The sequence below is a fragment of the Ischnura elegans genome, chromosome 3 (assembly GCF_921293095.1).
Source record: "Ischnura elegans chromosome 3, ioIscEleg1.1, whole genome shotgun sequence".
Taxonomy (NCBI): Eukaryota; Metazoa; Arthropoda; class Insecta; order Odonata; family Coenagrionidae; genus Ischnura; species Ischnura elegans.
The window spans coordinates 52,824,282-52,846,901 of NC_060248.1; the positions used below are offsets into that span (position 1 = coordinate 52,824,282).

The 22,620-nt window shown below is 37.7% G+C and overlaps 1 protein-coding gene across 4 annotated transcripts in view; it reads left to right on the forward strand.

Moving 5' to 3' along the window:
- The first annotated feature begins 2,599 nt into the window (after window positions 1-2,599).
- Window positions 2,600-22,620, forward strand: part of LOC124155803 — a 46,130-nt gene continuing 26,109 nt past the window's right edge. For 2 of the 4 annotated variants that reach the window (XM_046529919.1, XM_046529922.1), the window contains exons 1-10: window positions 2,600-2,734; window positions 3,963-4,126; window positions 4,641-4,916; window positions 6,744-8,013; window positions 13,179-13,532; window positions 18,869-18,988; window positions 19,165-19,293; window positions 19,443-19,644; window positions 21,156-21,253; window positions 21,849-22,095. In XM_046529919.1, the coding sequence (XP_046385875.1) occupies window positions 4,703-4,916; window positions 6,744-8,013; window positions 13,179-13,532; window positions 18,869-18,988; window positions 19,165-19,293; window positions 19,443-19,644; window positions 21,156-21,253; window positions 21,849-22,095 (2,634 nt within the window). In that variant the 5' untranslated portion in view covers window positions 2,600-2,734; window positions 3,963-4,126; window positions 4,641-4,702. Of the gene's footprint in view, window positions 2,735-3,315; window positions 3,623-3,962; window positions 4,127-4,640; window positions 4,917-6,743; window positions 8,014-13,178; window positions 13,533-18,868; window positions 18,989-19,164; window positions 19,294-19,442; window positions 19,645-21,155; window positions 21,254-21,848; window positions 22,096-22,620 lie in introns of all 4 variants that reach the window. The other 2 variants (XM_046529921.1, XM_046529920.1) reach the window with 2 other exon arrangements.

A 22,620-nucleotide genomic window follows, 5' to 3' on the forward strand; every position in this document is an offset into this window, starting at 1 on the left:
TTTTACAACCTCCTTGGACGCCTCCACTAAATATCATTTCACTGAACGCTAACATTCTTATTTCGATAGAATCTTACCTATTCTTACTGCAGATTCATTTTCAGTTTCAACGAAAATGCACCTAGTTTTTCTTCTAAAACCCATTGCTACATACCGTTGATGGATGACATTTTTACTTGCTCTTATTTCCATCAGGCGCAAGGCCGCGATCTTTGGATCCAAACCCTTTTAACCCTTTTCCCCAACATGCTTCGGAGACAAAATTTTAAGCGCACTCCCTACAATAGGGAAATTGCATACTTTTTATAAACAGTATGCTGATTTACTGCTGTAAATACTTAGTACCGCAATGTACTTTTTCCGCTTATAATTCAGTTTAAACACTAGAAAATGACTCCCAAAATTCTCCCGAGTTTCGCGGGAAAAAAATACCGCCCCCGCTGATCTCACGCCGTGACGTCGAAATTCATAAGGAGTAGTAGTAGATCCAAGCCCAGTAACGTCTTAGCTGCAGGTTTGGAAGAGTCACGTTGCATTTAAAGGAGAACATGGCTGAAAAAGGAAAGATACAAGTGGTGCATTGTTCCTCTGTGCAATAACACCCCAGGAAATATTACGCGCTCCGATACGTACCTCCACCACTGGTGAACTTCATATCCCCGCATTTTTTCTGGTACAGCTGAGCAGGGGCGCAGCTAGGAATTAAGGCTGAGGGAGGTTTAGGTGCAATTAATACTGGGGTGTGTGGGGGTATGGAATACTCACCAGGATAAGCGGTAGATAAATGGTTGAAAACGGTGAGTTTTACGGCTTTCTGAGGGATATTTTATTGATATTTACACTATTCTATTAGTAATATCAATCCAATTAAGTAAAATGGATTAAACTTATTAATTTTTCTGAGCTCTCGGGGGGAGTTTTAACCCCCCCCCCCTCGCTGCGCCATTGCAGCTGAGACAGGTGCAAAGACGCGATAGTGGCATGGGAAGGCACCAATTGTGGCCCTCCCATGCATCACTTCCATCCTCTGGTCTAATCTACCTTATATTGGCCCCGTTCCCTGAATAATCCCTTTTAAGGAACATCCTGGGTATACTCAGAGGAAGAGCTGGGTTGCTACGTGACTGTGAAATAAGCATTTTCCAACTGACATTTAAAAAGAATGAGCTAATATATTAAACTTCATTGCCTATTAGACACAACGCAATACTATAATGTTGAGGTCGGCTCGACGAATTACCGAATTGTTGATAAAAAGTATTGATCTATGGATTTTTAACCTACCTAAATTTAATTCATTTATACTGCCAACTAGAAAACCAGAAATTAAATTATATTTACCAACATCCGGGCGGGTGCTTTTTGAGATCCTCAAAAGAGATCATATCTTGGTAAATAAGGAAGTCCATCTCAAGCAAATTTCGCAAATTCGACCTGCTTTAAGTCCATGAAAATTAATTAGGCCTCGGAATTGTGATAAGCACTATTTAATGCAACAATTCATTGGCAACATAGTTCCAATGTTCCAAGAGGGATGGAATGGGATAAAATGGAGGAAGTAAGTACGCTTAGGATGGTATCTCTCAAACATTTCGGGTGGTTTGAAATTCCTTCGAAGCCTATAGTCAGGCACGAAACCTATAGTCAGGACTTACAAAAAATATTGGGGGGCCCAAACCGGGGATCTTTTCCCGGGAAATTTTATAAGTAGTGAATTGTAAGTCTTTTATGCATTTTATAAGAGTCATATGATCAAAGTTAGAACCCTGATAACTCTAATCTCGATATCTGGACACTCCAGGGAAAATCGACAAGCCTGACACTTTTTTCCTCACACCCATAACGAATTATTGGGGGGGCTCGGGCCCCCTCAAGCCCCATGGAGTCGGCGCCACTGCCTATATAGTCTCTGCTTGCATTGCAAATTGCCTGCATGGAATCGGGCAATGGCTGAGACTGTCATCTGCATTCTCTCCGAAACGACGAAATTCTCTCTGCCCTCTGTAATTCTACAATCAGCAGGGGTGCCGACTTACAAAAACTATTGGGGGGGCCCAAACCGGGGACCTTGCCCCGGTAAATTTTATAAGTAGTGAATTTTAATTTTAAGTTTTTAAGCATTTTAGAAGAGTCATATGATCAGCATTAGACCCTGATCACTCGAATCTCGATATCTGGACACTCCGGGGAAAATCGACAAGCCCTACACATCTGTAACGAATTTTGGGGGGGGGGCTCGGGCCCCGTCAGGCCCCATAGAGTCGGCGCCACTGGCAGTCAGTAAAACGTCGTAAAAATTGGTGACGCGTTCGGTTCTGTTTCTGGGAAGATCTCTCTATCGCTAGCGTTAGGGATACATCTCGAAAAGTAAAAAACCCGCCTGCCAAAAAAAATTCAGGATGTTAGCGGAGCTCAAGTAATATTACGACGGTGAACCCACTCTATCAGGGAAATCCTCAACTAACCCCTTGCTTGTAACTGGTAAGTATTGAGCTCCTACCATCTACCGGACATATGGTCAACTATTAGTATCTTTTTTTTTTACTTTTTTCACCCTCGGAAATCGGTTTTGTCGGCGAATGAAGTTACTGTAAGAGCCTGTAGGTGTCAGGGTTGTTGCCCATGTTTCCAGGTTCGCAGCGTCTTGAAATGCTAAATAGATATGTGTTTGTGAGGTGCAAATAGCTGTGAGAAGGATGTAAATCTGTGAGAAAATGTTGGAGGTATCGTTCAGGTGAGATATTTATTATTTTTTATGAGATATAAAAACATATTTGTGGAAAATGTCTTCTGTATATCGTTTAGAAGTATGAACCTCGAGGAGTGCTGCTGATGGTAAGAATTACCTATAACATGGCGTGTTGTGATTACAATCACATGGTTGATTTATTTAGTGTATTATTATCCTTTTTCATTATTTACACTGCGCAATTTATTTCCAATGGTATGTAGCTAGTTGTCCTACCGAGGGTTGCTCTACCTTTCAATGTGCATTGGTTCAATAATTGTCATTATTTATGTAATTCTTATCCTGTTAATTTTACCAGTGGTATTTTATAATTATGGATGATTTCTCTCATCGTATATGTTGCTGATTCACAACTAAGGGCCATTATGAGCTGAAGTTGAGATAATTTTATCCTCGACGTATCAACCTCCATTTTTTACATAGTTACTAGTAGAGTCACTGTGATTACCATTTATGAATACATGCATGGTGTAAACATCGGTGCTATTCATTTTATTTCCTGAATGATTTCTGTTATCTTAAATAGATCAATTGTATTCCCTCTTTTTTTGCCATTACTCTTCCAGGCAAGTGCGATTAATGTGTGCTTCTTCTTTGATTGGTTCATGGAGTGAGACCTTTTTGGTGACTTATTACGTTTAGCAAGTGCACACACGTGAAGCCTTAGAAATTGTTGAATTCAGATTTAAATAGCATCAAGAAGTATTTCATTATCAAGAGAATGCGTACTTGCTATGCGAACGGGAAAGTTAACGACGGGGTAGTGCCACTTTCAGCCATCTTTCGTGTCTCGCTTGCGATGCCTCTCATGATATTCGTGGAAATGCTGAGTTGAAATCAGCTCATTCAAATACTCATTACGAGATATTAAAGGTAATATAATAATACCCAATCATATAATAACACTGACCTGACGTAAACATAAACATTAATTGACATTTTTATCTATCACGAAAATGATAGAGGATATTCCTCTCTCATTTTTCGCTAATTGCGTTTTCTTTTCCTTACACTGTTTGCAAATTTTAGCAGTAATTCTTGTATACCTATGTTTTTAAATGTGCCACTTTTCACCGTTTTTGGTGAAATATTGAATTTATCTTTAATCCGTGTCATTTTTTATGATGTGCTTTTGTATGATACGTATTGATATTTATAATCATTTGGCAATTTTATACCACGTTTTAATCATTTTTCTCCCATTGCTTCATAGAATTACGTTATAGTATGTCTTAAAACCATCGCCTTTTCGCCCCTGAGGCTTGGCGAATGATGGTTTCATGTGCTGAAGTAGTCGTGTAGATGTACGCCGCATTGATTAGGAGCTACCATATTTGCCAGCCGCTTCATCTGGCAAGATTTAGATGTAATTGCCAGGTATGTTGCATTCATTTTGAATCAAAATCATTCTCGTATTCTACATCGATAAAGGTGCAAATATCTGGTTTCTCTTTCGGTATGAATAAAGCTGCTTAACGCCACGCAGTCATTTTAAACATTTTATCGGGTATATTCATTGTGTTTCTTCTTGTAAATTTTCATTTCCTCTTGGTTCACATTTGAAGGCTAAAAATTTGCCAAGTATTACTAGCTTCGTTATGCCTAAAATCAAACCGGTGAAGTCGTTATTTGTGTGTAATCAATGACATGTGTATATTATGCTAAAGAGTTGTTACTTTCGTTGGATATTTAAATTCACAATGTTTTCGTAGCTTTGTTATGCTATCATGTTAACCGTGCTGTATGAATTTCCATTATGCAGGTTTTTTATTCGTACATATATTTGGTCGTAAAGGCCGGCGGAATATGTTGTCTTATGGGTGTCCAATTGTTGTTTTCAATCGTTAATGTCGAAAGATAGCGGAACTGTAATATCGATGAATGCTTACAGGTGTGGAAGGCATTTTCCTTAGGGAAGCCTTTTTGACGAAAGGTGTGCAGCTTATCAACCGCATGGTTAATGCTGCTCGAGGCATGATTGCTAGGAGGCGAAGGGCTAGGAAAAAGGCGGTAGTGGTGGAGGCCACTGCTGTTGCCGGCGGAGAAGAGGAGGAAGAAGAAGAAGGCCATGATGTTGGTGCGACAAATTTGGGAGATGCTGAAGTTAGAGTTGAGAATGGAGACCACAGAATACCAGATGATTCCGGAGGAATGGTCAATATGTCAGGTAATTGACCCTATTCTTTGAAGAGATAGTTTTTATTTAATCGTTTGATCAAAGCTGCGGCAGGATTTTGTTTGTGTAAGCCCTATTCTTTCAAATGGTGAAGTAGCTGCATTTGTGTTAGTAATTTTGTCAAATTTCAAGTATATAGATAGTTCTCTGATGTGATGGAATAAGCCATGGAAGATTCTTTTTGCCGTTGCTAATTGCCGTTCATGCATTGAAATTTTCATATTTTTTTCACTCAGTTGGCATTTTTAGTTTTTATATGTTGAAGTATAGGCTTCAGTGTGGTTATTTATTCCTCGGTTAACTTGTGTCTCAAATGTATTTCGATCAATATTTTGGACTCGAGAGTCACTACATCAGTGCTATTATGACTGTTAAAATGGCTAAACTGTTAAGATAGGTCCTTGCTGAATACTATTTGAATGTATCATACGGCTTTTGAGTGAGTGTATGTTGATATGCTTAAATTTGCATCTTTACTGCATGAGTACATAACTATTCTGAAGTTTTTTTTAGAAAAAGCAGTTGATAATGTTTTCATGACCTTGACATGTTTTATTTTTCTGTATGAGAATGTAAAATTCATGTTGGAGTGGTACATTGGAGGGTAGTGATCAAATCATAAGACTAATGTGAATTAAACAGATGGGAAGTCATTTTGATTTATTTTTAGTCTTCTGGGATATGATTGACAAAGTATTTCACCTCTTTTTTTAGTTCTCATTAGAATGTAAAATTGACAATATGAGCAAGTGAGGAAGAATTTTGCATTTTTTTCTGCATTCTAATGATTTCTGGAGCAAGAAGTCCCTGCATAGTCTTTTCATAATTTATCTGTCAATATTTGATGGTTTTGAGAACCTGGGAGAATTTTATGTTGATATCACATTCTTACCATCATTCATGCCATCCATCCTTTTAAAAAAACCTAATTTTTACTGTCCAAAATATACTGGCAGGTACCATCACTCTTCTGTGCTGAATGAGTAATATTTGGGTATAAACATATGTTCGAAAATTCAGCATTATCTACCATCAAACTTATTTGTATTTTCTGGTATGTCCAGGATTTCATTAATTTTTCTTGAGAAAAGAAGAAAAATTTGTTAATATTTGTCCCATTATACCTTCTGTCCTGTGTCTGTTTAGCCAGGAAGACACATTGGTTTAGGAAACAGATTAGTTCAAAATGAATAATTATTTAATATTGTTATAACATTACTTTCAGCCATAGTATTCTCACATTTTGTTTACCTTGGTATAATAGTTAATTGAGTTGTTTTTTTGCATTATTCATTTGGAAATTTAATGAAATGTGAACACTTATATTTTCCTAATCAAAGCCCTGATAGAAGTCTTAGCCATTGGAAAATATTATATAATCATGCAAATATTAGCTTTTTCAATTATTCCGCAGCCAAACCTTGTCCTGCATGGGAAATCACTTTCAGAGTAATTTCTTATGCTGCCATGAGTATAATCTGAAGATTTGGTCATGTTATGATTTCCCTTTAAAGAAGTCTTAGCCATTGGAAATTATTACATAATCATGCAAATATTGGCTTTTTCAATTATTCCGCAGCTAAACCTTGTCCTGCATGGGAAATCACTTTCAGAGTAATTTCTTATGCTGCCATGAGTATCTGAAGATTTTGTCATGTTACAATTTCCAAGTGTAGTGATAATCATCTTGAAATACAACCTTTTCACATGGTATTCTGACTCCTTGTAATTGCACATATTTTCTTTGGCTATTACTTTCATAATTAAATGTTAGGGTAGAATTTTCCTTGCACTCACTGTGAATTAATGCCATTGAAGGAGCGATGTTCATGGAGGTGAGAATGAATGGAGCCCTTAATGATCACCTTGTCGAGGAAGAGATCATCGATGGAACTGATGCTGGGAAGAAGTACAGCAAGCTGCGGCGCCTGATAGAGAACGATGAGAACACCAATGGACGAGATATGTTGTTGGTGGCAGAGGATGTTGGCGACGGCATTGGGCAGTGCTTGGTGATGGTGGAGGATGATGGCTGCATGGGCGGAGAGGTTTGGGAAGGCCTCGTGGAAGAGGAGGTTGTGTCCGAGGAGACTGTCGTGTACGAGGAGGTGGTCAGTGAAGGTGTGGAGCAGTGTGATGAGGGGGTAGCCCCTGCCCAGACAGTCTACAGCACGGCAGAGGATGGAGAGGAGGAAATCATCGCATACCAGGAGGAAGAGTTGGCCGTGGGCCACAATACAAATGGGGAAGTGATCCAGGAGTGGGCGGTTGAGGAACAGGATGGTGAAGTGGTTTCTGGTCTTGTGGAAGAGGTGGCCAGTTTGGAGGTTGTGGACGGTGAGAAGGGAGATGAAGTGGACATGGTGATAGCAGCCGAGGAGGAAGTGGTGGAGGAGGGAAGTGAGGTGGGGAATGATGGGGAGGAGAACAGCAATGATCAGTCTGAAGTGGAGGGGGATTTGCTGGAGTCGGTTCAGGGGTGTTCTTCGCCCTCCCATGTTGTGGACAATGAAGATGATGGGAGTGAAGGGAGGAATGACACCATTGGGGATGGTGCCCCAGCGGTCGGGGCCTGTCCTTTAGAGGCTAGTTGCAAGGAGAGCGAACGTGGAAGCTCTGTGAGGGACAGTAGCACAGGTGAGGAAGACACTGGTGATATTGAGGATTATGGCATCAAGTCAGCCTCAAGGACACGTGCCGGTAGTACTGATACGAGCTGTTCATCAGATGGGCCTCACGGTGGAGGTTCACTTGCTGGTGAGCCTCCTTATGGTTGTTCCGGCATGGATGGTGAGGATATTGGGGCAAGGAGAAGGCGGCGAAGTAGTCGTATCCGTTCACTTCTTGTCACAGGGAAAAAGTGTGCGGGGAATGTAGCCAAGGCGGAGACCCAGCCTGAAGAGAGTGGATCAGACAAAAGTACGTGTGTGTCCAATGTGATTTCTTCCCAGGAAACCCAGTCAGCCATGGTGACACCAGCATCCCCTACAGACATTCCTGTGGCCTCACTGCCGCAGCCAAAGCCACCCCAGCCATCTCCTCCTCTATCGTTTCAAGATACTTGCAAACCTGTGAAAGTGAAGTCCAGGTATGTACATATGTCAGGAGGTGGTATCAGTTGCTGATATGGGTAGAAAACTGTGATATCAATGTTAGGTACTGAACCTTCAGGTGACCTTGAAAAGAGGCTTCACGCAAAATATTATTCCACTTATGGGCCCTAAAGTATGTGTCGTATCTTTCCTCAATGGTTGATGCATCTACAGAGTGAGTTAAAACATTTTAGTAATGATTTCATTTGATCCCTTACTTCTTTTGGTTGCCAAGCTGCTTGTTGTTGTGACTTTGGGCTTGCTGGATCCATAATCTAGTGCTATGAAGACCCTAACTCTTTAAGTTTATGACACTTACAAACAATGGTTTCAATTTATTTGTACAGTTTTGCTGTATATGCTTCGTTGTCATATATAAATAGCTACTTCTCTACGTCGTGTTTGTATGGTGGTTCCAGGGAATTAAAACATATTGTTTAGCTAGGAATAGTTTTTCTGTGGATTTATCTGTCCTGAATTATTCTCTGAATTTCTTATACAAAACAGTCAAAATATTTTTCCAAGTTTTGTATTTTAATTTAGTACATCAAGGGGCTTCATTAATAACAAAAGAATTTTTAAAGGCAAGAAGAAAGTGGCATATTTCTGTACTCTTTCAATCCATTATTAGTCACAGTATATCCTCCCAAAGGTAGAAATCTGTTACATATCTTTCAGTTGGAAAGTGAACTCATGGGTGACCTTGACCTTGAAGGATGATGATGCTGCATACAAGCATTTCTTGCATTAGAGGGTATCCATAAACTTGTTTGATCCTGGCCGAAGCATTTGTTTTAGTTATTCCCAACCCATAAATGCCTAGTTCAATGCACTCATTTCAATGCTTATTGAAATTTATAAGCCAAGAAGAGATTTTTTGACCATTCAGGAATTAGAGGCAGAATACAAATTAGCTGAAAATATTTAAAAGTAATTTCCTAATGTTACGAGGGTAAATAATTCAAGTGAAAGCAAAAGGTGACCTTGCCAGGGTGGTTTGAAAACTGATAGTAATATTTTTGGCTCAAGGTCGCTGTCAATTCTGTTTTATAGAGAGACTTAGGAAAACAATGGGCTTACTTAAAGGATCAAGAAAATACCAATGTAATACTATTGTAAGAAAACACTCAGTTCATATATTCATCCTTACTGGATCGTAGCAATCTCTATTCCTTGGTACCAATAATACTACTGTGACCTGTTCTGTGCATGACTGCACTGGAGTGTGCAATCCATGCAAAATGTAAAAATATATAAACTAAGATATATGGATGACTCAAGCATTGGCACTGAAATTGTAGGTAAAAGCTCAGATAATTTAATTGAAGGTGTAGCTATGCGCCATATATTTGAATGGCTATTGTGGATTTATGCGCACTTAGAGTAGATATGCTAATTAACAGCATAAGTAAAGGATCTTCTGTGATATCTCACATTATTGAAGGTGTATCTGGGTTGTTAATTGTTTTGCGTGGATTGTTGATATTTTGTATTACCTGATCTTAAGTGGATCGATTAATGGAGAAATAGCAGTGTGTGAGCATTTTATTTGCATTAAATGCTCATGGGTGCTTGCTAGTAAGTCCTTAATTTGCGATGCATTGTGTTTCTGGTGTGCGGTTGATTTCATTATTTATAGTAGCAGTGAGTACTTTGACCTTATAACTTTTATAAGTCAAGTATTTCTAACCTCATGAAAATTGCTGTTCAGCATATGTGCTAGCTGCATTCGGAGTGGTAATGGAAATATAAAGGTTTTTAATACTTCAGATTTTTGTTTATCCCTGAAAGTAATCGAGATAAACATTTTGGGTAAGTGGTTTCTTCTTGTATGCTTCACAAATTTGGATATACAAGGACTGTCCAGAAAGAAACTGACGTTTTGAAATAAAAAATAATGTGAAAATAACAATTTTTATCCTTTGCATTTTGAAGGTATAGTCTTTGCTATTTTTCTACATAGTCGCCATTTAAATTAAGGCATGTATCATATTGTGGCGCAAGCTTTTTAATACCCTCTCAATAGAAATCTACCACCTGCGAGTTCAACCACTGGTTTACACCGTATGCAGTTCAGCATCGGTGTCAAATTGTTGATAAGGGAGCCACGTCTTCATCGTAGAACTGGTGGTAGTCACTTGGTGCCAAATCCGGGTTGTACGGAAGGTGATTGAAAACTTTACATCCAAGAGTGCCAGGGTACAATTGGCTGTGTGTGGACAAGCATTGTTGTGGAAAAGCAGAACTTTCTTGCTGAGTTTCCCCCGATGCTTGTTTTGTATCGCGCGTCTTAATTTTCTGAGTCACTATTCCTTGATTTAACGATTCATGAATGTGGCAACACAGTTCAATTGGTTTTTTGATTTTTCACCGACAAAAACCTTATCACAGCTTGCATTTCACAACTGGCAGAATTTTCATTGCAGCGCTCATTTTAACACTCCACTGTATTCAAGGCACGATAGGGGTGATGCACAAGCTACTGTGGCTGGTTGCATATGGAGTTTAGAAATACTCTTATCCCAAGATAGTGATGCTAGTCCCGCCCACTGCTATGCCATTCAAAAAAGTCTTAACTTTCTGGACAGGCCTTGTACCATTCTTGCACTGATGAAAATGTACTTGAAAATTCTGTTGAAACCATTGAAGAAATATATGTCTTTTAAGATCTACAGTATTACTACCAACCGTCCCATGAATCCTAAGGGTAGAATTAGCCCTCATCATCTGTAACTATGTGAATTTTTTTCGTAGTGCATGAGAACATGGTTAGTCTCAAAATGTTGCAGAGATGTTTCTTCACACAATATCCCACGCCAGTAGGTATATTCAGGGGTAGAAAACTTATTTTCACTCAGACAAACTATTTCTTATCATTTGCTGTGCCCCTATGTAATTTGTTTGAACTATTGCTGTCACGTTCACTCTTAATTAGAGCTAGTACTAAATAACAATTATGTTGAACAACAAGGAGGGTGTTAAAATAAAACCTGTTTACTCACATGACTGTACAGACGTATAAATTTAAGAAGTGCCTCTTATCAATCAAACTATGTAGAATAAAATTTTCTCACTTTTGCTATCCAGTAAAAATTCATCTTAACCTAATAAGTTTTACATGATTATAAATGTTACCAATAAATGCCATTTATGATAGGTGCCACAACAAACCTCTCGTTGGAAGGGTTAGCAAATAAGTATTGCGAAGATTGCGGTATAGTTCATTTTAAACATATTATTCTTCTGTAAAATCAATTTACTCAGCAATTTCCCGATTAAGAGTATTAGTGGCAATAAAAGGCTGTTCAGAGAAAATTTCATTTCTACATTTTTCCTATCCAGTATCAAGTTGAGTCTAATACGGCATCAACAAATGTTATTATAATATAAATATCATTATTTTCTTTGCACATATCTAACGGTTGTGTACGAAGTAACTTTCACCAATAGATTGGCATAGTAAAGAGTTTCATGCAAAATTCAGAAATGAGGTAGCATAAATTTTAGCATGGATGCAGTAGTTTTCTTTCAAAAACATGAATTTCATTTTTACTGCAAATTTCAACAATTTATACTTGATTTTCTTCTTTCATTCTTTGCTCATGCTTTGAAAGTTATTTTGAAGCTTGTACAAGCCATGTTTGTTCTGTTAGGATGAGGATCTGGGGATAGTTTTATTTTCATTTTTTCAATAAAATGTGCTGGAAGTACAGAAATTGACTTGAGGAATCCAAGATTATGAGCAATACTTAATGTTTCATCAGCAACACTGCATAGGTACTATGTAGGTACCCCCAAAAATTGTGGTTATCACACCCTTTTTAATGTTATGTCCATAAAATCAATTGTGAGTAAAAATAGATGCCTTTGTATGGTGATGTCCGTTTCTAATGGCAAAGTTTATATAATCCCCACTGTCATTAACCAGGGAAAGGGTAAAAATATGATGTGTTCAGAGCAGCTTACCATCCCGAAAGGCATTGACACTGATTTGCCATCTTTGTATCACATTCAACAAACCTCAAAACAGTGCAAGGCAGAATTTATAAGGCGTAGATGTATTAGTGCTAATGGGAAAATAATATTGTAAATTTTAGTAATACTATCTCAAAATGCATTTGTGCATATGTTGTGATATGTGCAAATAAAATAATGATACATATTTGCATTAGATTAACATTGGTCAGTGCTGTATTGGACTCAGCGATTAGGAAAAATATAGAAATGGAATTTTCCCTGAACAGCCTGTTATCAATCTTTCCACAGTCAGATTTGTGGTGGCACCTATAATTAGTGGCTTCTTATGGTAACTAATTTTGTTAATTGACAAGGTTATGTGGGCTGCAAATATAAGTACATATTTTTGCTGACATGGTTCTATGAAAGTACACATTGTGTTTTTAATGTCGGTAATACACTCTCTCAACACTTAATCACAGTGTTTAAGAACAAAATCACGGACAACTTATAGCTGTGGAGGCATCATGCAAGTGTTCCAATAGCTACAGGGAGGTTGCTATCCCCTTCAACCGTAAAAGGTTCAATGTTTTCCTCTAGCTGAAGCATGTAGCATTTAGCCTGCCATTTTTGCCACAATTGCAGGATGCATCATGAGGGTGCTCATTCAAGGTTATGTTTTGAGCAGTCTCCTCTGAAGCTTGATCAACCAAGTACATTTTACAGTTGCATCTGAAGGTGATTCTGGTATAACTCTGTTAAAAGTCTCTGGCACCTAAATTTGTGGAAAATCTGGGAGAAGAGGAGAATTTGACCAGTTGGGAAGTTGTTTAGTTGGAAAGATAAAGTTTCAGTCTGCTTTAGGCCTCGAAGGGAAGTCAGGGCCATTTCATTGGGTGACCCTTGGGGGATATTGTTAAACTATTTATCCATAATTATCTTATGAAAACAATTGCTTTGAGGTTGGCATTGAGTGTTAATCAAGTCTCAAAAAAGAATGGTCACTCATCCATAACCACTTTTCCCTGCAAGTAGACTTGCCTGGCCCAAAAATGATTTCGGCGCAGGTGCCATAATCTGAGAGCATAACTCTAATCTTGGTCAGCAAAACTTGGGAGGCATCAATTAATTCTACTGATTTTTTTCAAATGCTCAATTCAACAAATGTTTCCCTCATCACATGCTACCGATGTTGCATTTTCAGATGGAGACGCTCAAGTGAGCTGGAGATGGGTGGGGGCAGGTGTAGCGACAATGAGATGAGGACCACGCCCCCACCACCGGTCTCACCCCGCCTACCTGCTCCTCCTCCACCCCCACCTCCTTCCACGTCCCTTCCCTGCTCGACAGTGCCCTCTCCTACGTCCCTCAATACCACCGAATGTTGCTCATCCGTCACTGACCAGTCTCCCTCCACGTTTGTCACTCCATCTTCCAAGCCCGACGGAGCTGATGCTAAGAAAGGCAGCGAAGGGAAGACTGAGAAGAGAGAGAGGGAAATGGAAGAGAGACTGAGGAATTTTGAAATTGTCGATGAAAATATTTATCTTACAGAAAGGTAAGGAAAGTGAAATGTTTGTGGCATTATTCCATGTACATATATGATCGAATAGTGTGTATGAATAAAATGTTGGCATGTACTGCTACCATTCCCTTGGCAATGTAATTCATCTACATCTTTGTTCAGATTCAGATCACCTGTCCTTTAGTTACTGTGTTGTTGAATTATTTATCTGCTACTTAATCTTGGCTCCTTGATTCCTTTCAATTCAACTTTTTCATATACCATCTTTATATATTTATTGATTTGTTATGAAAAAAATTTCTATTGTAAAATGGAGGCAAAAGATTGTAAGATAGCATGACACAACAGCCAAGGTACATTTTCTGGGATTATGGGTAAATCCACGTCAATTCAACACAGAAAAGTGGCATTTTCAACCCGACCATGTCAGATTTCTTTCAAATTTGGTGTATTCATTGGTACTGGTAAGTGATGGAAAAATACCAATTTGTAGAGGTCAATGATGATTTTGACAAAAGTTACAGGTCCGCAAATGTTGTAAATTTGTCGAAATTTCCGTGTGTCTCTCTAAAGATAAATGACTGTAATTCCGGTTCTATTCAAGGTAGAAATATAAAACTTATGGTTTTGGAAAGGTAATGTATAGGGCTTTACAATGATATACAATATGGCCTATTTATAATAATTTTAATACTCGAGGTCATTGACTTTGACCTTTGACCTTGAATATCTCAAAACACCCCCCCTTCAATTTTTTTAATAAAAATATATGTTAATGCTCATACGTTTTTCTACACGCATACAAAATATCAAGATGGCACACTTAAGGCGTCATGCCCAAAAAAATATTTGTCTTCAGAACTACACAAGCAAAATGCAAGAAGTACCACTTAAATGTGAAATGCCCATTGTTGAACGGTATCGGTCATGGCTATATCATTACAGTGTTACAGAAAACAATGTGATGGGTAGCTTCAATGAAAATATAATAAAACTTGGTTTCACCTCACCTCATAAGTTTCCAATTAAATTATCGATGATCGCCAGGTCTGATCCAGGGAGACTGTATGTCCTTCCAGTTTGTTTCAAAGGATCGAGCCTTGTGAGAATGATAATGATGATGATCTTTTGATGATATGACTGTCTGCTTTGGTAGGGAACACAAACGATGGAGACGGTCCATGTGGGTGCAAGAATCGGGTTTGTACTTCATCTGTGTCTTGGTAAGTGTGTACGACATATGCAACCCACCAGTAATTATTGTATAAACAAGCAACGAACCCATGTATGTCTGTAAACAGCATTTCTCTCACCACAGCTGTAACTGACTCTTCTCTACACTCTGATGAGATGGAATATGCCTTTGTCTTCACTATACCTTTTTTAATTGGTATGACACAATGAAGTTTATGGGTACCAGGAATCGTCCTAGTATTTTCGAAACGATGCTTTAGCTTGGCCATGTCTTCATCATGATGGGTAGTCGGTGTATAATTGAAGGTACATGAAGGGATATTTAATTTGCTCCACTGAAACAACTCTCGTGCTGTCAATATGTGGTTATCGAAAGGTCTCTTGAGGCTTGCAAGTGTGGCTAGTCTTTTTACAGTCCCTGCAACCCCATCACAAGGTCCTTTGCCATGAGCTGTAGTAAAAAAATGCCATTCTGCAGTGACATCAAAGTCTTCCTGATGGTAGCTCAGATTAATGAAATTCTTTCTATTTTTATATTGGGCAGCACATCCATCGGAAAAATAATAAATGTGCTTTGGAGTTGAAAAGTGGCATTTCAGGAAATTGATGAAATTGCGCTGGAAACAATACACGCATACGGTATCATGGTGAAGGCAGTCAGATATTTCTACATATAACACATGTTGTATTTTATTGGATGTAACGTCTCGATAGTAAGCCACGAATGGATGAATTGTGGCCTGTGAGTTATTCCAGTGAAATCCTTGAACTTCATCTTGAATGATGAAGGAGTAATTCTCTGCAAAATCACAAACCACAAGATATTCATTCTCTTTGAGTTCTTCTTTTGTAGTTTTAAAGAATTGTGACTGCTGTTGTGTTATGAATGATTGTGGTATTAGCTGCTTTAAACAGGATGAAAATGCCTCTAGGAAATCATACGTTGATTTTGTTAAAGTCTCTAAAACTGTCCTGCCAGTGGTTAACCAACACTTGTACGAAACTTCATCTATGCCATTTCTACGGAAGAGTTCAAAGAGATAATCATTTAGTTTTTCTACACATGGACAATAGAGACATGCACCTAAGAAGCATGCTGGAAGAGCGGGATTGCATGTAACAAATGCTAAACAATGCTTGTATGATGGTAACGTATGTTCTTCGTGCTTGGTTAGCTCCTTAATTTACATCCTTCAAACATCAACTTAAAATTTTGGTGGGAGACGCAAACGCAAACAGAATGGGTTCCACTAGCACCCGCAAGAACACAGTGCTTCGGCCGCAATTCACAAAATTTGGAGATTCCAATTTTTAAATCTGGATATGTTTCCTTGAAATATCTGTACATTTCCTTGAGATTGTGCAACACTAGCTGCTTCTGCTTATGCAGTCTAACCCCATTTTCTTTCACCGACACATAGTCCTTTTTTCCTGGCATCATACGGCTCATGTTATAGTCACAGTAAAAGTCATGTACACATCGAAATGTTTTCTCACATAATGTCTTACCTGGCTTTGGATTTGGTGTTACTAAAATACCATATTCTGCCACTAATTGTTTGGCTCTCCGTACAATGTAATCTGAGGCAGAAAATTCTTTCATGGTTTTCCTAACACTCCAGCTCTTCGGAAGCACGGTCAGAATCTGTACCTTGTCACATACACTGTCTGAACTATGAAACTTATCTTTGAGCTGGGCTGTGATTTCACTTTCTGCATTTTCTACACTCTCTTTTTCAGGTTGCTCCAAATAAGTATGCTCCAAAACTGAGGCTACCTTTTTCAATTTTTCTTTTGGGTAATTCTTCTCATTTTGAAGTCTCTTTTTCTTCACAGGAGATGCACCTAAACACTGAAGGCTACTATTTAAATAATCCAGGGTAATAGCAGGTGCTATGTCATCTTCACTTACATCTTCTTTGGAAGTCCCTGGCATAGCAGAGGCTACTTCAGCATGATCTGATTACTTCTGTGATAATTTTTTTCGGCATTTACTGCAAATTTTCCCACCTATCAATACATTAGGTGATTCATTTGCCATCCAATCCTGAACGTCTCTCAAATTTTTCTTTACTCTTGCATGGCCTTCTTCTTTAAATGGATTGCAACAGTACATTTTTGACTTGAAAGCCATTTTTCACAAACTAATGTTTCACATAAAAGAAATAGTGCTAAAAATCACTTATGCACTTCACTGTAGTTCCGACTGAAGTCACATCCATGGGACAAGCAACAGATAAGTAGCTTAAATGACTGTATGATTCTCACTCTAAATTAAACCCTCTGAATCTAATCAGATTAGTCTCTCCCAGTTTGATTCAATAATGAAAATATGTAATTAGGTTAACTGAAAATTAGTCTTAATTGCATTAACCACTCAAGCGTGACAAAAAATGCCCGTAGTTCCTCTCTAAGCGTGCGCAACGCACTGTATGCGTCTTCTAAATGCCATGCCTAAAGCGTGGGCGATAGACCAAAGGCGTCCAAGTCTTTCATTAAGAATTCCTATCTCTTACACTTCCTTTGTACTTGTGTATGTGTATTTGTGTACTTTTAGTAAGTGTAAATGAGATATATCTGCCTGCTTTCATTCTGTGCCTCTTCATTGCCTTCGTTTGCGTGCTCGTATTTTTTAATGATATTTTTTCCAGCTGATGTTAGCTTGCTTTCTTTAGGAGCAGCGTCTGGTGGACCCTCATAGAAGATATTCTTCCACTCACGCTCCGATTTATGTGTTTTCTTAGCGATTGTGTGGGGCGCTGATTGCTTTCCTCTGTGGTTCATTATCATCTGCTTTTCTTTCTCTGTCATCGTGGCAATAATAGTGAAGGCATTGACCTGAATCTTGCAGCAGGGGGGGGGGGGGCGAAAAAATTACCATTTTATCTAGTGTAAATTGGATACCGAAAGGGGGATTAGCCCCCCTAGCTCCTCTTTGGAACCACCCCCGGATTTTACCAATTTTAACTGTATTTTCATTGAAGCTACCCATCACATTGTTTTCTGTAACACTGTAATGATATAGCCATGACCGATACCGTTCAACAATGGGCATTTCACATTTAAGTGGTACTTCTTGCATTTTGCTTGTGTAGTTCTGAAGACAAATATTTTTTTGGGCATGACGCCTTAAGTGTGCCATCTTGATATTTTGTATGCGTGTAGAAAAACGTATGAGCATTAACATATATTTTTATTAAAAAAATTGAAGGGGGGGTGTTTTGAGATATTCAAGGTCAAAGGTCAAGGTCAATGACCTCGAGTATTAAAATTATAATAAATAGGCCATATTGTATATCATTGTAAAGCCCTATACATTACCTTTCCAAAACCATAAGTTTTATATTTCTACCTTGAATAGAACCGGAATTACAGTCATTTATCTTTAGAGAGACACACGGAAATTTCGACAAATTTACAACATTTGCGGACCTGTAACTTTTGTCAAAATCATCATTGACCTCTACAAATTGGTATTTTTCCATCACTTACCAGTACCAATGAATACACCAAATTTGAAAGAAATCTGAGGTGGTCGGGTTGAGTGGTGTGTTGAATTCACATGGAATGACCCTTATGATCTATGTTGGGTCATCCACCATTTTTAATTTTTGGCATTCCCTTTTGTTGGCACAAATAATGTCAATGCTGTGGAATGCAGTCAAAAATCTTACTATTTAGCATCATATGTTGTAGAAATTGACCATTCAAATGGTTCCTGTGTTCTCTTGCTCTTTTGTGACCATTATTCATTGAGGTCAGAAGTCAATGGAGATGATAGGTAAACGATGAGACTAATCTGAATTGCATGTATAAAGGAGGAATTGCTGTTTGTTTTAAGTGACAAATGTAATGTCTGATTTTGGAAGTTATTTTTAATTTAGATGTTATCAGAGAATGAATGATGGGCAAGCTATAATTTGGGTAAAGGTATGTAAATTTGATTAAAAATGTCAATAATCCTTATTCATGAGTAAAACGCCACGAAATCTAGCCATTATTTTGTATATGTATTCCAATCTAAATTTTTGTGGCATCATAATAATGTGGGATTAATGTCTTCCTTGTCCTTTCGAATAAACACATGAATTTGGTCAGAATTGGTCCTAGTATATCACAACTTTTGTGACCTTGAATTCATTTGTATTTGTTCTAATTTATTTTTTTTGTCTCAGGACAAGGAGTAAGGAAGCCAAGCGCATGGTGTGTGATTGCACTCTGACCAAGGAAGAGCAAGCAAGAGGGGAGCCTGGTTGTGGTGAAGACTGCCTGAACAGACTGCTCATGATAGAATGGTAAGAGAGGGTTTTTTTTTCATTATTATTATTATGGAGTTGATTTACTGAATATTTCTCTTCAGATTTTTTTTATTGAGAAGTCTTCTAACTTGAAATGTTTGGTTCCATGGCAACTGATTGCGTAAAGGTGTGTATATTTGATGAATATCATTATGTTTGTCATGTTTTTGCAGTGGCTCACGCTGCCCTGTTGGGGATTGCTGTACAAATAAACGGTTCCAGAGGAAAGAATATGCTAAAACTGAAATCTTCCGTACAGAAAAGAAAGGTTTTGGTTTGAGAGCATTGCAAGATATGCCAGCGTGAGTATGATGTTTACAAATTTGATGAAATATATTGATCTTCTTTGATACCTCTGGTTCTTGGAATTCCTCCAAGTTCATTAAAAGGAATGAAATGGCATAGTGTTCAATGTCAACAAGAGATTCTTAATTTGTATTTACCATTTCAGTGGTACATTTGTTATGGAGTATGTGGGAGAAGTGCTAGATCCGAAGGAATTTCGCAGGCGAGCCAAGGACTATGCACGAGAACGTAATCGTCACTATTATTTCATGGCATTAAAATCTGATACCATAATTGATGCAACTCTTAGGGGGAATACCTCACGATTTATCAATCATTCATGTGAGCCAAATGCTGAGACACAAAAGGTAAGGATGCATTATTTTTGTGATAATAATTATCATTAACCATGTGTAGGAAAATGAGAGGCATCCATTGGCAAAATGGTTGTATCCTTTCTTATGTTCTTTAAGCATTACCATGTGGTTAAATGTTAAATTTGATTGCTGTAACTACAAGGGTCATTTGATAAGTCCGTGACTTTTTTATTTATAACGTAGTAACTATAAGTACAACAATAGTCCCCTTCGTTGCCATCTATTAGTAAACGGCTGTGAGATTTCGACGTAGTGAAGTCCTTTATTCTGCGTTTAACAGCCATTTAAAGTAGACAACCTTGTGAACTGCTTACCCACCCTGCCTATTCTCCAGAATTAAGCTCCTGCGAGTACTTAGTTTCTAAATATCAAGAAATGGTTAGGTGGTAAGGTATTTGGGTCGAACCTAGAGGTTATCACTGAAATAAACGCCTATTTATTTTGAGGGCCTTGGTAAATGCTATAATTTATAAAAAATATATATTATTCAAAAAGTCCCGGACTTATCAAACCACCCTCAGGTCATAGTCTTATTATTTATCCTGATTATGCATTAGTAATCATGATCACACATACTGCTACACAAAGTGGTCTAGTTATGCAAACAGCTTATTTTTTTTATCTCCTCAGAACTTTGAGTGACAGATGATTGTTTGGTGGTATGTATGATGGACTGAATACCTGACCGTAACTCTAGAGATCTGCATTTGCATTCCTATACAGACAAATGATTTTTTCAGAGCTAATATCTTCCTTCATATATGTGCTCATGTACGTGTACTCAAGAGGTGGGACTGAATGTCAAGCAAATTGTTTCTGCATTACTTTATGTTATATTAAAGGTATCAAATAGCATTGAAAAGGTGGCATTAAATGATATTAGGATATCCATTGTGCATTATAGTAAATTAAGTATGGCACAATGCAGTTCATTGTCTTATGAAGTCTGGTTTACATTAAAGCGACTCATCTACTATTTATTTCTGTGTTTTGTTTTGTTAGTGCTTAAAAATATTTACTATTTTTTTCCATCAAATCAAATCATAATTACATGTAAATTGTTAATTTTGTACCTAGCATTGTGTGATGACATTGAAAACTTTATATTTGGCTTTCGTGAGTTTCTGGCCTTGAAAATTGGCAAAGGTATTGCTTGGCAACCTCTTCTTGGCAGTGTTAATTTTGGATCCAGTAGGGGTATTCTTGAAGAAATGTTGCATCACAACAAGTCATCAGTGTTTATTACATTAAATTTTATCAAATCTTGTGATGAAAATTTAGCCAATAGAAGAAATCCTACTTTATTGATTAATCATTCAGTTTATGTGTGGAAATGTAATTTTCTTGATTTGAAAATTTTAAGTACCTGGCTACTATGGAGTGGAGGGTAGAATAATTATGCATGTGATTTCCATTAAAAGGTGTATATTTAATGCATCTGCCCTCACATATTATCTTCTGTTACAATTTAGGGAATATTCATTTCTCTTTTGTTTTAACAGTGGACTGTGAATGGAGAGTTGAGAATTGGGTTCTTCTCCAAAGAATTCATTCCATGTGGGGATGAAATCACATTTGACTATCAACTTCAAAGATATGGGTAAGTTTAATTTATTATTATTATTTGCTTATCCATCTCCTTAATTTGCTGTCACAATTTTAAAGCTTTGCTCTCTAGTGTTTTTGTTATTTTCTCCTTACCACCAATCATAGCCACAAAATAGTGTTGCAGCTCTGTCAGCATTGTGTTTAAGTATGAATAGTGAATTTATTTTATTACTGTGTAGTTCTTGAAATAGAAGTGACAGATAACTGGTTAAGTATTGTCTATTATTTCTAAATGCATTTGGTACCAAATCATGTAAAGGCTTATTAAATCCTTCTAAAGTATTACTTTTGGGCAAGTTCTTAATTTTTTATATTTTTTGTAATGGAAAAATAAATTGTATTGATTTTTGGATTCATAGGAAATGCTGTATATATGCTTCTATTATTTGATTTTGAAATGTTGAAATAAGTCTCCTAAAATACCAAATTAATTGTTTAAGTAGTCGGTTCTTGATTCACTGCGAAGGACATTATTTTAAATTCTCAAATCTGTTGATATTATTATAGTGTAACCGAAAGTGTTTTGACCAAGTGAGGAAACTTGGAATCTTAAGTTGTCATATCCCAATGCCTCTGTTTGCCAATAGGAAGGAAGCTCAGCGTTGCTACTGTGAGAAAGCCTTGTGTCGGGGATGGATAGGTGAAGACCCAGAGAAGGAGAAGCGGGGAAGTGTGAGCAGTAGTAGTAGCAGTGGCAGTAACAGCAGTCGGTCCTCATCGAGTGGGTTTGCTCGTGAGAAGAAGGAGAAGGAAGCTGCTGCAGCCGCCGCTGCGAGAACTAAGAGGCGAGAAGAAAAGAGGAAGGATCCAAAAGAATTTTTTCAGGACATGGATGTGAGTTTCAAGCATAGTGAATCTTCATTTTAGAAATTGGGGTAGCTAGCTGTATGGGTTATGAGAGCATCCTAAGTTAAAATTCAGTAATTCCTTTGAGTAAAATGAGACATTTTTGGACTAGCATCAGGACATTAGGACTGTAACCTATTATTTTTTGTGCTCCGAACAAGTGCATTATTAGACTGTCTTATTACATCAAGTGTTGTGCAACCTGTAGGGTTTTATCTTCTGTAGCCTTTAAAAATTCAGGTTACTGATGAAAAAATATTAATATTATTATTATTAACCTTTAAATATAGTGTCACCTTAGGAGTTCGGCACCTTTTGCTGCACTTACAATCATTTACCCTGACAAGTCTCTGCAGATGAAAAGAAGCAGAGGCAAGTTTTAAGTTTAGGCATGGGGAAATTTTAGAACGAACACTCTCTCACTTATAATAACACATCTAGAAATACTAAAAGTGTTAATGGCACTATGGAGGGTTATTGATCATGATACATTATGAAAAATTTGTTCCTGTT